This window comes from Nesoenas mayeri (genome assembly GCF_963082525.1).
Source record: "Nesoenas mayeri genome assembly, chromosome: 12".
Taxonomy (NCBI): domain Eukaryota; kingdom Metazoa; phylum Chordata; class Aves; order Columbiformes; family Columbidae; genus Nesoenas; species Nesoenas mayeri.
The window spans coordinates 19271240-19290385 of NC_137547.1; the positions used below are offsets into that span (position 1 = coordinate 19271240).

The window sequence follows — 19146 nt, forward strand, 5'->3', positions numbered from 1 at the left end:
TTGCAGCTCGGGATCCTTACCTGGCTGCAATTGCAGACCTCGTGTCATTCTCAAGCATGGTACTGTTGGGAGGGCAGTGCAGTGCTTGCATCTGCTTGCTCCCCATATTTGCAATGGTGAAGTACTCCAGGTCTGGGAAATTGTCAGACACCCAAAGCTGGAGTAGGTAGCAGTGGCATTTGGGAAGTTTCGATACCCATGTGGATGGCTCTTCCCCAACTGAGTGATACAGAGGAGAGCTTTGTAGTCTCCCCAGCTGTGTTACGTACTCTGTTCTCTACCCATCCTCCCTCCTGTTCCAACAGCAGTTCCTCAACCAAGAAGCCGCCTACTCTGCTGTACACCAAAGCACAGGAAATCACAGCTGCATCTTCACTGACGCTGGTGCTGTCCTGTCTGGGGAGGTACACAGAACGTCCCCTTGCAGCCCCTCACGCAGGCCAGGGCTGTGCAAGCCAGGCTGCCTGCGAACAGTGCAGGACCTGCTGACCTGGGAGGAGGCTTCAGGTCGTCACTTCTTGGTAATCTGCCAGGACCACAATTTTAGGAAGGAAAGCTCAGCTATGGTGAGCTGCACATATTGGTGAAGTGCACTCTGGTTCTCTGAAGGAGAAGGAGGCCTGGCAGGGCCCTGCGGTGGGTGCGTGGTTTGCTCGCATTGCCCTGGTTGCTGGCTGTGTTGTACACGGCATCTGTTGGAGGAAGGAGGAGCAGATGGCAGCAGGATGGGACCCATGTGCATCAGGGGAACAGATGTGTGAGCTGAGCAGGCTGAGATGGCTCAGCTGCTGCTGAGGAATGAAGAAGCCATGTCCCTCAGGCTAGTCTGCTCACAGAGAATTTGCTAATTCCTACTTGTATATAACGTAACCTTTTGGATCAGAGGGAGAAATAGCTATTTTTTTTGTCTCTCCTTTTTTTGACCTACAAATTCATGTGCCGCTAAGTTTCTCTTTCCTGCTCTCTCCTCATCCCAGCAAGATTTGCTCACTATCAAGGAGCTGTTGTGGAGCATGTTCTTATGCATAGTTTTGCAGAGTCACCAGGCATTCCAGGGGAGGGGTGGTTGTGGGTCTGGAGTGCTGGGACTCGCAACCCCACTGCAGTGGGTGCATTGCAGACTGTTGCTGGCAATGGCAGAGGATCAGGCAGAGTGTTGTGTTTGGGCAATCGAACGTGACATAGATGAGGGAGCTCAGGCTGTAGCATGGGACAAAAGTAATTAAGGTGATTGAGGTGGTATTGAAGAGGTGGTAGCTGTTGCCAAGTCCTTTGCCATAGTGCTGCCAGTCCCAGTTGCAGAGGTGCTCAGGGGGTCTGCGTGTTTCATCTGGGTCATTCTGCCCGTTCCTAGGGGAGCCTGGCTCTGCAGAGCCTTGCCGTCAGTGTGCTGTCAGCATAGGCCAGCACAGCCTGGATGTGGTTATGTGGCATTGGGGTGACGTGAAATAAGGAGCACCAGACTTTGCAGAACGAGGGGACATCACAGCTGCCACTGTGCAGAGAGAGGAAGAGAGGAGAGGCACTGGACTGAGAAGCAACTGCTGACCGCAGCTGTGGGAGGCACAGCAGGTTGCCAGTGTGCAGAATCACTTCCTCTGCCATAAACCTTTATCCTAACCTTAGCCCAGTAAAATATTATAATCAGATTTTAAATTAGCATAGCGCTTTGGACCTGTTCTTTGTGACTGACCAGCTTGAGTTCATCCTGATGATCTGCAGACAGGATTGTTTTGGGTCCCAAAGGCAGCGCCTGCCTCTGCTGCCACGCTGAGATCTGCAGAGCTGGTGGATCAGCAGAGATTTACAGTAATCTGTCTAGAGGAGTAGCAGGAGAGAGGATGAAGGCTGATTAAATTACTGATTACAAATACCGAATTAAATCCACTTGCAAGGAGTCTTTGACTTTCATGAAGCCATTAATCTGTAATTATATGACAAGTGATTTCTGTGCCACTTTTCAGGGGTCACTGAAAGGTTCCTGGTACTTTTTTTTTTACCTGTTTGTTTGGATGGTGACTTGGGGAAGTTTTGCTGCATGGTTGTGATATAAAAAAATGAACAAATAATGATTAGTGGATAATGCACATGGTCATACACAAATACACGAATTCAAGATACGAGAGTCACTGAAAATAAAAATTGTTTGGTATTGCTTGAGAAAATCCCCTAGTAGTAGTTGCAGTTTGGTTTGAAAGGAAAAATATTCTGAAGAAGCAGGATTGGACAACATCTTTATCATAAAAATCAGATTTCAATGTTGTATAACAAACTAGCAGGATTTAGTATTTGACTTCTGGCAAACAGGGAAACCTGCCCCAAGTAGGGTGATCTGGACTGACATTTTAATGAAGGAGACATCTGGAGCTGGCATCCTTTCCCCGAAGCCGTTTCCCTGCCCTTCATGCCCTTCAAAGCTGCCTGAACGAGATCACTACTTTTTAATGTGTAAGTCCAGCATTTCTGGCTGCTGGAGAGGGCTGAGTATTTTTATGAAGTCAGCATTAAGGCATGAAACGGATTGATTTAACTTTCCGGGCTTGTTAATTTTACCGAAGACGGGTCGGATGTCCGTGTGGGCGGGCGGAGCAGTGCAGAGGGCGGCAGCCGGGATCGAACCCGGGGACGGGGTGGCAGCCGGGATCGAACCCGTGGAGCGGGGTTGTACCGGCACGACCCGTGGCGGAGCGCTGGCACCGAGCGCCACCAGGCGGCCGCATGTGGCCATGGCAGGCGGCGGCCCCGCGGCGGCGCTGACCGCGTTACCGCGGGCTCGACTCGCGTGTGGTTCCAAACTGTCGCACTGGGGGGCATTCTGTGCATCTGTGGCGTGGGACAGGCTGTGTGCAGAACGTGCAGCAGTAAACTGGCGTTTCAAGCTCCTGTGGGGTTTTCAGCATTTTTAGGTTCTTCAGGTTTGCTCTTTAAATGGGAAGAGCAAAGCATGGACAGTTTAGAAAACACATTTTAAAATTTGGACTCGCATTTCGATCTGGTTTCTCTGTACTGCCCCAGTTGCATAACAGTAGTTTGTAGTGGCAAGACATTGTCCCAAGAAATATTTGCCATGTTGGAGGTTTTCTGCAGGTCAGAGCAGCGGATGGATACACAACGTCTCCTTTTGAACCTCTCCAGTTGAGAATGCGCTGGTTTGCAGAGGGCATTGCAGGTCAGGCCTTGAGCTCTAGCGAGGCTGCCAGAAATGCTCCTTGGACCACTTGCAGTCCAGCTGTTCCTGGCTGGACTTTATTTGGCTTATTTTCGATGTGTTTGCCTGGTGAACTCTGCCTTGCTTTGTTCTGCTTGTTTTGATAACTTCATTCAGGGCACTGGCTTTCAAGTAGAGGTTCATTTTTAATGAGGAACGAAAGAAATACAGACATTTATGATTGATTGTGGCTTTGACAAAGGGGTTAACTAGAATGAATTAAGAGAGTCTTGTGGGAAAGAAGGTGGGACAGCTCCTCACTGGGAATAAGTGGAAGGAAATGCTGTTTTTCCCTTTTCTTTCAGGTCAGACAGGAGCAAAGTCAGGAAGCTGAGAGATGCCAGCAAAAATCTGTGGGTTTTTATTGCTCATAAAAGAGTTTTTCTGTTTTTCTCTTTTTCTCATGCAGACTAAAAGGGTGTCTTTGCTGTTTGGTTTTCTGTCATGCTTTTTCTATGGACTAGATTTAGGCTAAATCACCACTTTGATCTGATCAGACTCTAGATCAGTTCCTGGTAAGACTTGATGACTTGTGCTACAGTGAAATCGTAATCACTTCCTAAATGGAAAAGATACCACCTCGGTGATTTCTTTCATTCCAGGAAGAGTGTGACGGTAAAAACTACGAGTTTTATCTTTCACTTCCTCAAACTTGAAATATTTATTTCAAAAAAGTAGGAGGGCAGAATAGATCAGGAAAGAAAGTGGTTATTCTTTTTTTTCTATCCTAGTCCCATCTGAAGTGTAATGGAAATAATTATAACTATTATTTCTAGCCAAATAGGATAGTATATCTGCATATTTACTATCACCATGAGCATTTCCCCTATACGTAACATATGCATAGGAATGAAAACGTGTAAAATAAATGTACATAGGTGGGTCTGTACGCCGAACACTAAGGTCCAAAACCCCAGTGTGGCTTTCTGTGGCTTGGTGACACCACCTGTGTGTGAGCAGGTCTGATCGCCAGGTTGGCCTGTCCCTTCTGCTTGTTGAAAGAAGAGAAAGGCAGAACCCACTAAGTGCAGAACAACAACTCAGAAACACTTTTTAAATTATTTTTATAACTAATCCTTCTATTTTCACTGGATTTGCCATTATATTCTTCCTGGCAGTGTATTTGTAGCACTGGGCTGTTATTGGATAATACCCAATACAATCGTTCTTTCTTTCTCTGGACAATGGAAACTCGTTTTGATAACGGGACCTGAGCTGCTCTGACCTACCTGGGCAGTGCGGCAGCGTGCCAGGTGTTCATAGTCAAACAGCTTTTCATTGCTGCTTTGATACACATCGAGGAATCTGATCACAAGTCATTATTTCATAAAAATTTCTAACAGAGTAGGAGTAAAAACTTATTAAATGGCATTAACTTCTGTGTCTGAATGTAATAAAATAATAATTCATGATATATGTTTAGGGATAAGAGATTAAAATGCATATTAATTAGATGAATAATGAAAACCTTTACAAGAGTCTCTGCGACAAGTTGCAAGTAGCTGTTTAATCAAATTCTTTCTATGGAAAAATGCATTTCATTATAACATAATTAGCACATCTATTGTGTTTTTAATACAACTTGTGCTAAAGTGTGTTTGATCTGGAATTTGCTCATGGCAATTAGCAGTGAAGGAATAGAACTTTTTCACTTTATTCCAGGCTTTGTAAATTATCAGTGCTGTATCTGGGGAAAATTGACGTGTTTTTTTTTAAAGTACTAGAATAATCTTGGGAATATATTGTGGTAGTCATTGTTAGCAGCAAAAAGAAACAGTTGGAAACTGTGCTATATAAAGCTGCAAAGTTAGGAGTAGGGGATTTTTATTCAGTAGGTGTGTACTGTTCTGGCATGTCCTGTCTGAATCCTGTGATAAAGTGGAGGATTTTCTGCTCTAGGGAGCGATCCTGCTTGCCTGTGCGTGTGGCAGCGGATCAGAGGAGCGGGTGGTGGTGCTGGGGTGTCACCCGGGGAGGTGACACAGACAGACCGCTCAGGTGGTGCCCATATGTGCAGTTCCCCGGGGGTGGGTGGTACGTACTGCCCCAGGGTGTTTGGACTCGCTGTTCCGCAGCCTGTCCTTTCCAAAGTGCTTTTCCAGCAGGAAAGAAGAGCTGATCCACCAAACATCTGCTGGGAATCCGAGTGTGTCCTGTAACACTGCCGAGTCCTCCACAGTCAGAGGGTTCGACTGAAGCCAGACCGCACTGTTGGGGCTTTTCCATACCCCAGGAGCTTCACTGACAACTTTCCAAAGAGTGGGAGAAAACTTCTTTTACAGAAAGTCCTTTGGTGAATTTGTGTCTACTCTGGATTTGCTTAGAGTGCACATACCAGTGGTTTTGTAGTTGAATTCACTGTGGTACAAAGCCTGGTATTGTCTTCTGTGTGAAATGCATTAATGCACAGAAAATCTGAACTTGAGATTGGCTTTTATCGAGTAAAAAAAAATAATACAGTACAGGAATGTAAAAAGAAACTATCCAGTGCAAACATCTTTATACAGTGGAAATTGCTACAGTGTTCCTTAAAATAGCTTTATAAAACAGGCTTAAAAATCGCGATTACAGGTACTATTATCTGGATGCTGCTTAACAAAGTACTTACTGCACTAAATAATTTCATAACTAACTCTACCCGTTGATAGCCAATACCTTAGTTACTGATGAAAACCTTAAACTGTAAGTATTATTAGTTAGCACTCCTTATAATATACTAACATGTGGAACCTCAATAGCATACACTGTTGAATGGATTAAGCAACACAGAAGAGAACGAACACGTTAAAAATAGAACCAAGGCTGTCATTGCAAATTGTACTTCTGTTATAAAGGATGTGAACCAAAGCTGATTCGCAGATGTGCAGAATTCTACTTACTTTTCCTTTAGTTCGTATTTGAAAATTTGAGGGATTGTGTTATTGGTGATATGAAGCGTTAGTGTCCAGCTAAGTATTGCATTGGACAGCTTTCTATAGTAGCGAGGACTAATGTGAGACCCTATTATAGTGCATTTCCTGCCAAGAAAGCATTTTGGGAGAAGGGGGTGTAAATTAGAGATGACATGAATAAGTGAAAAGCGAATTTGTGAGGTTCCACGATATTGGTTTAGGAAAACAAAAAAAATAAAAAGAAAAAAAAATTAGCGTTATTTGATTAGCAACCAAATTTAAATAATCAAATCAACTAAACTAATATATACAGCTCCAGCACAGATTCTGCAGGACTGAGTATCTGTGTGGCAGGGCTCTGTTCCTGCTGAAGGCAACGGGAATCCGCATTGCCAGGACCAGAGACAGAGCAGCGTCCTAAGAGACCCGCATTTTACACCATGTGTCTGGCTGGGTAACTTCCTGCATGGGAAGTTTCATTCTGTTCATTCTGTGGCTCTTCATCAGGCAAGAAACTAAACACATGCTTACCAGGGACATAGTAGTTGCAGCTCCAAAACCTTATTTACATTTGCAGTTCTTTTATGCAGACTAATGTGTGGGTGTGTAGCATTCTGGTTTGGAAGTCTACAATATTTTCCTAGGTGGAAAATACCCATTTTACAGTACCTGCTTAGAAAAAAAATCAAAACAGTTTCACAGTAATGAGGCCTTTCAGTTGTGTTTGTCCCTGAAAAAATACAAAAATGTTGAATAAAAAAATGTATTCAACCTCTTTAGAAATCTAGAGAGACCTATGTTGCCATCTAGAGACATTTACAGTATTGGAGTCTCCACATTCTCCTGATCTTTGCGTTTCCTGCCCTGCAGGATATGTTCCATTGAGTAACACCGAGATCCTCTTTACAGAGAGAAAAAACAATTTTGCTGCTAGCTAGAGCAAATTCCAGCATGCCAGAAAGGTGCCTGAAATCATCATCAGGCTGTTGAAAATGACAGATGAAACCAGATTGCGCATCTAAAAATTCTGTCTAATTTTATCTTTAGTAACTCATATATGTAGTAGAAAACTATAAAGCAAGAATAATTAATGGATTGGAAAGAAGGAGAAATCATGCCTCTTTTTGAAAGTGATGGAATAATTTCTAATATGAAGTGACAGACCATATGTTCCTCCTCTCCTCTGCTGGGTAAGCATAAGCGTGGAATGTCAGTAAAGATGTTATAAGAGGGCCAGGCAAACCAGCCGGCTGGAGATACAGGAGGTTGCTCAAAACATTCCTTCCCAATGCCACCCAACCTCTCTGCTTCAGCGGATGGTGACCTTGAATGTCTGTTGATGAAAACAGTGCAGGAGGGGAGAGGAATGAAGGAGAAACTGGGGACAAACCCACTTTTTAAGGAGAAATGTCTCTCTGGCCAGGGAGAGGAGTTATGTCCCAGAAGAGTTGAGGAGGTCCTCAAGCAGCAATTTTGGGGAAAGAACTGAATGTTAGCAAGGAGAGCAGAGCTGGGGGAAGTCAACATATGTGATCTGTGTGTTTCTTTTTAACGCTATGCTCTCAGGTGGGTTTTGTGTGTGTGTGTGTCTGTTTGAAATCTTAGTACAGCTTGAATGAAGAGCTGTGAGTTCTTTGGCCATTGGCAGGGTCTTGATGTCTGTCTGTAGTGGGAGTGAGAATATTCATGGCTAATTTGAACTTAATACACAAAATCTTCGTTTGGTTCTGATCCATACAGCTCAGCTAACATTTTAAACCTGGGTCCCCAGTCATTTAGAAAGTCATAATCAATATCTGAGTCTGAGGAGCCTGATTCCAAAGAACTGAGAGATTCTGCAATGGACTCGGCACCTTCGTAGCCATAAATGTGAAGCGTGTCATAGGGCAGCAGATCCCTGTCGTTGTCGGCTTCATCTTTCTTAACTTCAATCATCATTTCCATTTCTCCAGCACCAGAAGTCATATTTCCAGGAGGCTTTTGGACTTGTGCATACGGAGAGGGAGCTGCTTCAGGCTTTATACCATTCTTGCGGACCGAGTTGAGTACAGATACATCATAGCTGGTGGTATCCATTTCACCACCCCCTTCTTCATCGTAAGTGACAAGCTGTTCATGAATCTCTGCCACATTCCTCCCAAGACCGCTCAAATCCTTCTTGTGTCTCTTTCTTAGAAGAATTAGCAATGCGATTACTGCAAAGAAAACTTAGATGAGCAGGTGTAAATGGAGAAGTAGGGAAGTAAAACAAATTGCATTTAACACAGTCTGAAGTGGTTTTTTTCCTGTTGTGGGTTTTTTTGATGTGTTGCTTTTTTTGAGGGGGGTGGGTTTGGATTTTCTTTTTTACACTATTTTAAAAAAGTTTTAAATGCTATTTAACTGTAGGAATTTTATGTTCTCAAAGCAGTTCAGTGGGTACAGAAGTTGTACAACTGACTCTTGAGCCGGAATCACAAGTACGAATGTATAGTGTCACAAGTTAATTGAATCAACTACTGCCTTGAACTGGTAAATCTCTTAATACCAGGCATCAGATGCTATTTATGTGCTAATTGCATAGGAGGCCTATTCAAGCAAGAAAAAGTGTTGCCCCTTCTCTGATAGATTCCAAATACAGCAAATAGGTACTGGTCTGCTGATTTGTTACAGATTATTTATGTATATATGTCCACTGTACTGTTCAAAGGGCTTCCAGACTAGTTCAGCCTTTGGAAACAGGAATTCTGTTATTATTGCCCCAGCACAAATTTCCTGTTTTATAGCTGCATGTGAGCCTAGTAACAGTAAATCAATTATATTATGCATACCTGCAATAACCTTTCAGTGGCTCAGCCTCTCCAATAGACTGAACAGTTTTGTAGCTGAAACTACGCTAACAGGCCAAATTGAAAGAACGAGATGTATCAAATAGGTACAGTATTTCTGCCTTTGTGACCATTTGACAGCCACAAAGGTTTTGTAGATCTCAGTTAAGAGAAAACCAAAACAGTCCCCACATTTAAAGTTAGAGAACATAACAAAAGTCCAATACTTACTAATGATAGTGAAGATACAGATAAAAATTGCCACCAGTGCTTGTATACTGACTCCAACTTGTTTAGCTCTTTCCTCACAAAAAGTGAAGTTGCCTTTTTCATTGCACTTGCAGACACTGATGACAAGTGTATTTGTGCTGCTGAGCTCAGGATCACCGTTGTCTGAGATGATGACAGGCAGGTAGTGGATTTTGGCAAGTTCACGATTAAATTGTCCATATTTGACAGTGATATTAGCTGTGTTATCTGGAAGAAGTAAAAACATCTAATTAAGAGATAATCTCTGCCAGATTTTCCTTATAGATTATCAGTCGGTTGGTACATGTTCCCTTAGACAGAGCCAGCCACTACGGAATGCAGTGAAACTTGGGTGGCAACAAATAAGATTTTTTTCCACCAAGTTGAGCCTTTACAAATAAATTGTTACTTAGCTCAGCTTAGACCAACCATAGGTCATTGCTACAGTTTTGCTCCCCCATATCTCAGTGTCTCACTTTGGCTGGCTGAGAAAATGCATTGCAGGGATACGCTACCGTAGTTCTCAACCAAGGAGAAGTTGCTATCTTCTGTGGCCAGGGAGTATTTGAAGAAACCTCTAGGTGATGTTTCATCCTTGTCAGTAGCTGAAATCCTGATGATAACCTACAAAGATGGAAGAGGTCAGAATTTTCAGTATATATTGCTTCCAATGATAAAACTGTTTACAATATTGTTAGAGCTGGGCTGTGTATCCTGTGTAACCCTTCAGTAAAGGGCAGGACAAAGAGATATTGTGATGCTCCTCTTCAAGTTCTTTCAAGGCAAGTAATTTCCTGGTAGATCTCCAAAAAGAGCAGTCTTGCCTGTTCATTCACAGGTAGAAAACAAAAGAGGAAATCTTGTGGAATTAAAGCATAAAAGAAGTCTTATGCACAAAGACATGTGGCTTATTTAAATAGTGAAGGTGGCTGTCTTCTAAAGTGTTCAGCTTACTTAAAGGTATGACTCTCGTTCATTGAATGTCATTGCCACTGCCACTCCTGAATGACATGCTTCTTTTTGGAAACCTGAATCCGGGATAGATTAGAAGTATAAAATATATTTAAAAATATGTATGATTATGTCCCAAAGGTATTTTAAAAAATAAATTAAAGGTGAAATAATACTTTGTGTGTTTTAACAGATTCCATCAGAGAGTCCAGTCTGTGACAAAGTCTCTTAATTAAACAAACATTACATGTATGGGCTAAATACTTGTTTCTGAGACCAAACATCTGAAAGCACAAATACTAACCCTGTGCATGCAGATACTTGTGTTCTGATGAATACCACTATAATGTTATATGCAGCAATGTTTCTTTTAGTATCTTGAAATGGTTTCGTTCTCAGTATCATGTACGAGCATTTGCGTGATAAAACCGAATTGCTAATTTTTGCTCTCCAAGGCTTGACTGTACTTCACAGTTCAATTGCTAATGCACAGATGTTCTTAAAAATCTAGAGGGAGCGGAACTGTGCAGCCCATGTGTATTAGCAGATGAAAGTCAATATTCCAACACTGTAAAGTCCTGAAGAGAGGTTTCTGACCACTGATGTTTTGGAAATCAGTGAAATGATCAGGCGCTTGCGTGTGAAAATTGAGACTAAGTTTTATTAAAAGACATTTTTCGACTGAGCTTGCAAGTAGATAATTCAGGTTTAAGGGAAAAATGCTTCGTCCCGTCTCACCTTTCCTGGTGCAGCATTTTCACACACTCTGGGTTCTTCGGGATAAACAAGTTCCGGAGCATTATCGTTTTCATCAGTAACTATTACGTGAACTTGGGCATGTGATTCTCGGTCAGAAAGGCGGCCTGAAATGACAATAACAACAGTTCGGGTCTCAGATATCTGGAATCTCAGTGCTGTCTAGGCCTCTCCTTTCCACTGTTTGTGTCCACCCCCATGCCTCCCGCATGACAAATATGGGGAGTTTCTAGCTCCATTATTAATTTAAACGTTTCCTTTGACAGATTGAGATATTTTCCTAAAACCTCTCCTACTGGCCTGAATGATCAAGGATCTATGGGGAAGAAAATGACAATTGCATATGGTTTCTTCTCACCATGTGGCTGTGGGATCCAGCATCGTTCTCTGGCACTGGGTCAGCAGGCACAGGACAGGCCATGGCCGGGATGTTTCTGCTCTAACCACAGGCTTATCCCTCTTCCCCAAGCTGCTTCCTCTCCTCGTGCCCTTTTTATTCCTTGTAACAAACTGAATGCATTTTCCTAATAGCTTGGCGCCAAATCTTAAAACTGTATTTGACCTATTTGTAGGGACTCATTTGATTTGGAAGATTATTGCGCAAACCTTGCGAGCATCCCTTTTGTTCGTAGCTTAGTGGAAACAGGCTGGCAGGTTGTGGCTTTCCTTTTTGTAAAGTTGTACTCTGATTTATTTTGAATAGGGCAGCGGGTAGCACTTACCATCTTCAAGGATTTCCTGAGCTGCAACAGTGATGTTGTATGAGGAACTGAATTCTCTGTCCAGGGGCTTTGGAAGTTGAATAATTCCAGTATCGGATACCCTGACATAGTCTCCATTAGGACTAGCTCTTCGTCGAATAAATCTGGTTTTTGTTTAAAAAGAGATATGTCAATGCAAGGGTGATAATGCTCTGCTTCACCTCAGTTCTTTGTAGTGGGAAGTCAGAGAGTTCTTGTGTGACAAATCACATTAATATCTTGACCAGGCAGTCTTGGAATATTTTTCTAAAATTCTGCAAGCTGTGAAATATGCCCATTGGAAAAGTTTCCAGATTTTTGTCTTTTACTGTTTCAGAAGTCTATTTTCTTTTCAAAGCACAGGCTTGAGAGAATTATTACAATAAAAAATGTAATAATACATTATAACCATGTAAAGATAGCCAGGATTATTCCTTTTCCTGTAAATGTGCAGATACTTAATCAGTAAGTTTAAGTGGTAATTACATGGGTGAATGTAATTTATGTCCGTATTTTTGGTTACCATATATATCCATGGCTGCAGTGCCAGAAAAATCAAATTGGAATTAATTTTTTAGTGTGAATATTCTGAAAAACAGAGCCAAAGTCTCAGTTCTTTGTCAAATCCATGGAATCATTAATGAATTCACCACTTTAAAATAGAATTACTACAGCTAACATCGTATTACCTGATTTTCCGTTTAGCGGCATCAGGGTCGTGTGCCCAAACCGATCCAAGTGTTCTTATTTCTGGATCATTTTCCCTTACTTTAAATTCATATGGCAGTTTAGTGAAGACGGGAGGCTCATCAACATCAGTGACTTCAATGGTGACTGTCGAAATGCTCCTGGAGCCACCGGATTTAAAATAGCGAAGATCAACTGTGGGATCTGTTGCTTCAATGTCAAACCTGTATTCTGCTACTTTTTCGAAATCCAGGGGCTAGAAGAAAGACAAACAGATATTCTTCCTTTGGAGATGTCTAAGTAAGGTTTGCAGTAACTATCTGTGAAAACCTAAGCTATGTACTCTAATCCACGTTTGGAAATATTACCAAATTGCATCCTAGCTAGACTCTTGCTAGCATGTCCAAACTGACCATCTCCTTCATAGAGTGGTTTCGGCAACTTCTGGCTTTGAACAGATTCATCTGGTATGCTAAGTTTGGGAAGTATTTCTTGGTTTAAACAATTTTCTGTAGCTACCAAAACTAGTTTAGCTGCTTTTTATCAAAGGTTGAGGACCAGATTCCCCTCTTCTTGGCAAGGCTTTCTGTTCTGAAGTCACCCAAGGCAGAGTTCGTAGCTGCGCTGACTGGTGCTTGGGCCATTTACTGATAAACAACATCCTCTTCCTTGGTTTTCCCATTGATTGCAATTATAAACGGAATCGCACAATGGAAGGAAGACCAGGAGTGAGGGGAATGCCCAAGCTATCTCTCATTTCAAAATTTGTGTCCCTTTGTGCTGTCACCTGAGATGATAAAAGCACCGTGAAATACACAACAGTTAGTTGTGGTGACTCTTGATTTTCTCTTTGAGTAGACATTGCAATTGGAAGTGCTAGTGCTCATCTAGCAGTGGAAATCTTACCTCGCGTGGCTGCATATTTAGAATTATGACACGTGCATGGCCAAAAGCATGTGACAAAACAGTGGGGCGAACTTCTGCCCACTGCGTGTTAAAAGAGGAGCTGATTCCAAATCAACCGGTGTGTGTATGTTTGGAAGGGAAAAACACATTCTTGTCAATCTGAGGCTTACAGGACATGATTTATAGTCCTCCCTCTTTATTTATTTATTTATATTTTCCTTCACTCTGGGTCAATGAAATCAATGAACTCTTGGCTTGGCAGTGCCCTGCATAACGCAGGAATGTTTCTTGGTACGAATCAAGTATGTTTGAGAATTAAAAAACAAAGAGCAGGCCATAATAAAGGCTTTGGAGAGTCTGGTCCGTCCTGAAGAGTTAAAAGGAATTAGTGAGGAAGCTCTGCAAACGCCCTGAGGAAATTTAGAGAGCTGTGATTCAGGTTGGAGCAAGCGCCAAACTGTAAAGAGCACATTCGGTGGGGTGGGCAGGTGGATTTGTTCACGTTTCTACTTTGTTTTCACTTAGATTGCAGAAGTGAAAGATTCTTTGATTTGCTCAGTTGGTTCATCTCTTAAAATCACCGACTCTTTGAATAATCCAAATATCTGAAGTTTGTGAGAACTGTGTAACCTGAATATGTGACACAGTCCCCATTGCACTCTGCAGTAATTCTGGATTTTCCCAGAGCTGGCAGTGAAATGAGCTGGTGAATCACCAGCTCTTCTCCCAGAGCTCACACAACAGGGTTTTCAAGATGAATGTATTTCATGGTGACTTCCACACATGTTCATTTTTTCCTGCCACTAGTCCCAAACTGAATCAAACACCATTGTTACACAGGGAAAAACAAAATAATCATCTTTGTTACTGGGAAAATTACCTTCTTTGGCCTAATGATTCCTTCATTTGTGAACGGATTTGCTACAATTTCAAAGGTGTCCCTGTAATCTCCTCTGACAAAACTGTATTTTGTATTTCTATGTTGTGGTTCATCAACATCTTCTACTTTGACTCTGCCAACTTCTCCTCCTACTGAAATGTTTTCAGGAACTTTAAAGTGAAATGATGCTGTTAAAAGAAACAAACAAACAAAATAACACAACAAAGACATGAGGAGTGTGTACGTAAGTTAGAACTCAGTCAAAAATTCTTAGTTTATAGACATAGAAAAAAATATTCCATTGAGAATTCAGCATTATATATCTCTGCAGACAGCACTTTGATGTATTTTTTATAAAAGTATAATTAATTCTCAAAACTGCCAAGATCTTGTGCAAAGTGATAAAATTAATATTGTTTTTCATTTCCTCCTCTAGGTGTGAGTCACCAGGCAATGTAGCCAGGGCTGCACTACAGAAGGCCTTCTCAATAGCTAAGATTCTTTTGTCCACGTTTAAGAAAAGTTAAATTCTTATAAACTCTGACATAAATTGGTTATAGTCAAGTCAGCCCTTGGTTTCCAACTGATACAGCGCTTGCATTATACTTACGGTGCTTGAATACGGGGAAGTTGTCATTGATGTCGGTTAAAGTGATAATGACTGTAGCTGTGCTTGAATCCCCAGAAGACCCTGGAGCATCTTTTGCTTTAACAATAATTTCATATGTCGACTGATGCTCTCTGTCTAAATCTGCCCTTGTTGTAGAAATCACACCTTTGAAAAAATAACATTGGCTATGATTAGATTTTGCAGCATATCCAATATCTCTTAACTTTGACAGCAAATTTTTGCCTTATGCCACACATTCCCTTTAAGTAGCATTCTTACAGTGGTATTTTTCTAAGGCCAGAAAAGTTCGAAATCTTTCTCACATGATGGAATATTTGGGAGACTTCATACATTACATTCCTTTAAACTGATGCTGATCTTTGCTGCTTAGAAACAGTCTAACGATGTCTAAGCTTGGTCGCTACAGCGTCTAGAGCCTTTGAGCACCTCTTTATCTGAGTTATGTGCTCCAGAGGACTAGCAAGGTTACAAGACATACTGATGTTATTTTTAAAACTGGGCAAAATTTAAACAAGAAAGTTTAGGAAAGCAAAGGGTTGAGTTACTGATTATTGAATGCTGTTTCAGAATTTATGTATTCTCCTTTTCCTGTTTGGTCAAAGGAATGGCATCTATGCTAAACTGGAACTGAACTTATATTAGCTCCTAGTCAGTCTCTTCATCAGTGGGAAAAAATGACCTTTTATCTTCTCATTTAGTTCATGGCACCTGGTATCCTGACTTTATTAGTTCATTTCCAGATGCAGGCAGTGGCATTGTGTGAGTGTGAATGAAACATCTTTCTAAATTATGGTTAAAATTATAGTTTTGAGTTATTATCTGCCTTTTCCAGAATAAAAAAGGCTTAAAACTATTTTCTTCCAAGTGTAAGGTAAGGACAAAGTGTAAGGACATTTGCTTATTTCACCTACCGGAGTCATCAACTGTGAAGTATTCGTCTCCTTTAATGACTTGGTAGGTAACCGTGGCGTGACCTGTAACTGTTGGGTCGTCAGCGTCTACAGCTGTCACCTTGGTGACTGAGGTTCCTAGAAAAGGGTTTTTCAAAGAGCATATTTAGTATAAATTCTGCTTTTTAACCAGAGACATGAAGGGAAGTGAGTGATGGCAGAACGTACCTACTGGTGACATTTCTGGGACAGATCCATTGAATACCTTTTGTACAAACACGGGGACATTGTCGTTAATATCATAAACCTTGATAATGAATTTAGATGGGGGTTCCAGTGACTGGTTGTTTCTTCTGTCAATAATGAGAGCTGTCAGCTCATACTCTGCTTTCTTTTCTCTGTCCAGTCTCTCAAATGCATATACATCACCACTGGTTTCTTCCACTTTAAAAATGGTGTTGGCATATTCACCCTCGATAATATACTTGGCGTAGTTGTTCCTTACGCTTGATGTGATCTAGAAGAAAAGAGAAAAGTGAGCTTTAGTGTCTGGATGCAGCATAGTTTGTACCAGAAGATACACAGAATCATAACCTTCTTTAGGCTCAGTTTGAAACCAGAATGGCCATCAAGGCTTCTGACGACAGCTGGAGTATTGCTGAGCAAACAGAACTACAGCAGCTCCAGCCGTGCAGGCTTATGGGATGAAACTTGCATCCAGACTGACAGTTACTTGCTTATATATCAAGAAGCAATTTTTAATTTTTTTAGATCATATCTCATACTTCCTAAAGATTTAAATTGTTCATTCAGTTGACACATACAAATCATTAATGTCATTATATCTGAACACATGCCACCATGTTCAGTTTTGAGCTGCTCTTGTTTGCAAGTAATCTTCTGAATTTAGCAGAGATTTTGCTTAGACTGCACAGAATTACAGAGTCAGATCTTCATTCACAGGTATTGGAATTATTCAGCATTAGTTTCTATTACTTGGCATTTAGCAGAATTCCTGCTGTAGCTGACAGCTTTCTTGTATTTAGTCACATGCAATTTTTTCATCATCTTACATGCTATGACAGTAAATTTCTACCCCATAGATTTTATATTTTAATATTATATGCAATGAAAATGGGATGGGATTAAAGTAATGAACATTAATCAGTTTTAAAATGTAATTTAATCTGATTCAAATGGTTTTGCACATCATTTAATCTGCAGGTAATCTGATGATTCACCCCTTTCCATACTTCATCGATCTAAGGACAGTGATAGCAGGCTTAAACCACCATTTTCTGTGCATCATATCAGCATTCTTGATTCAGCAAGCTATTTATCAATGATTGCTGGGTTTGATCAAGAATTTTTAGTCTTTTGTTGCTGATGTTATCATAAACTGCACCTGTTATGTATTCAGGATTTGTTTTATCCCATAGTTGTCATTTACTGTTGATCATGCTTTCATTTCTGTTTTCTGTTTTGAAATGTGTCGTTTTCTTCCCTCATTCCACATACTTAAATCATACTTGTGGCTGCTGCGCCTGCTGAAGAACAGTTTACAACTCTGGAGATGTAACACAAGAAATAACCCCAGCCTTGCCTCAAAGGCAGGATAGTCTGTGCCTTCTTTCTCAATTTGTATTTACTTATTCAGTGTAAAAGGTATAGACTTCCAAGACTGCCTTTTCTAAAACTGAGGATGAACATAGAAAGGAGAGAATCCAAGGTCACGAAAGATAAAATCAAATTGTATCAGCATATTCGTGCAGCTGTCGCTCAGTTCTGCCACGCTGCTCCGGTGGCCTCTTTTAAAGGGTTTATCAAGTGTTCAATCCTGCAAACGCAATGCCCTGAACACAGCCATTGCAAAAGCAATCAGGAGCACTCCACTGCTGAAAGACCACAGAGCACAGTACAAAGTGAATTACTCTTATTTAGGACAGCTCCGGGAATGGAATCGTTCTCCTCAATCTACCAGCGAATTGGTCTGAAATGAAACGGAGATGCCCTGTGTGAGCTGCGCGTGGCCCCCCGTCCCCCTCCCGCGTTCCAACGGTGAGCACGACAGCTCCGTTTCACTTGGCCAGACGGCTCTGACAGCCGCTCATTGTTGTACATGGGAGGAAAACCTACACCTGCAGTTATCTGAAAAGTGTCAAAGCAGTTCAGTTTGAAAGACTAGATTGGAAGAACTTTGTCTGGGTGATATGCAGTTAATCATAGGATTTTTTGAGCACTGCCCTGCAGAAAATGAGTTTGCAAGCAGGTCAATGCTCATTATTATTTTTTTAAATTATCTGCTTTCACTTGGTGAAACAAATATTTTGATTGTCCAACAGTATTCCTAAACATAGCACTTCTGTTTTGTATCCAAGCTGAGGGATGTAAACTGTATGTTTTTTAGTGCATAGGTTTTTATTAGCTGATCTCCTGGCTTTTTGAAAGAATCTTGAGCTGACAGAAAAATATTGACATACATCAGCCACCAGACTGCCTGTGCACCTGCGTGCAATGCAATTGTTGCTTCACTGTGGATGCTCCGTACTTGCCATTCTTTAAAAATTATTAATATTCTTCAAAAGAATTAGAACTCCCTTGACATTATTCTTGATTTACTCTGTGTCCACATTCTTAAGATGTTAACACGTTAGTATGTTGGAATTAAGACCCATTTCTATTTCCTTTCTTTCTCTTCTGCCTAGACTGCAAACAAGTAATACTTTTCGAGATACTCATTTGCTGTCTGCGTTTCTAATTATTCATTGCTAACAGACTGCTGTTTACCTTGCCAACATGGTGTGGCAATGGTGTATCAATCTCTTCTTTGATATGCATTTGGTTCCATATCCAGTCTCTCTTCTGTCGTTTATGACCGGCATCGTTTGTTTTCTGACTTTCATTGTCAGCAAAGGCTGGAGCCAAGAACAATGAGAAGAGTACAATAAGGTGGTTCATCTTCTTCTGTAGCCTAGAAAGCAATATAAAATATGAAAACGATATTAATAACAACAGAATCAGGTTAATCAGATAGAGCACATGTGGACATGCAAAGAGACTTTTCTTCTATAGGAAAGTTTGATTACTTTCCATATTTCTTTTCATCTGCCTTAGCATCCACATTTAAAATATCTGTCTTTTTCCTTCCATGGAACAGTTTTAACTAGATGACAACTGTAAAAAGCAACAAAAATATTTTAACAAAATAAAGAGTGTGCAAGATTTGGGAACTAGCACAGAGGGCAGCATCCACCCGAGCTGAAGAGAGGGTTCAGTAGCCAGGAGCAGCCGCTGTGCATCGCGGGACGCTGGGGACAGTGGCCGTGGGGAGCAGCCCCAAGTGTCTGTGCCGGCCCCAAGTGTCTGTGCCGGCCCCAAGTGTCTGTGACCTCGGCCTGAAGTGAAATTTTCCAGCTTGAGAAACCCAAATGCAGTGTTTTGACTTGCCCTGACACCTAATATGCTGTAGTCAATATCTTCATATGGAAAATATTGATTTAGAATAAAACCTGATTTTTTTTGGTTGAAAAAATGATTCATGTGAAATTTT

The 19146-nt window shown here is 41.3% G+C and overlaps 1 protein-coding gene across 1 annotated transcript; it reads right to left on the minus strand.

Moving 5' to 3' along the window:
- Positions 1-7800: 7800 nt before the first annotated feature.
- CDH5 (cadherin 5) lies at positions 7801-18560 on the minus strand (the record flags this gene model as incomplete). The annotated part of the gene is made up of 11 exons (XM_080352180.1): positions 18384-18560; positions 15825-16113; positions 15618-15734; positions 14686-14850; positions 14076-14263; positions 12292-12545; positions 11585-11727; positions 10845-10969; positions 9671-9779; positions 9138-9383; positions 7801-8294 (listed from the first exon to the last, which is right to left on the minus strand). The coding sequence occupies exons 1-11, from the start codon at positions 18552-18554 to the stop codon at positions 7801-7803; spliced, it is 2301 nt and encodes a 766-aa protein (XP_080208306.1). The 5' UTR covers positions 18555-18560.
- Between the last annotated feature and the right edge of the window lie 586 nt (positions 18561-19146).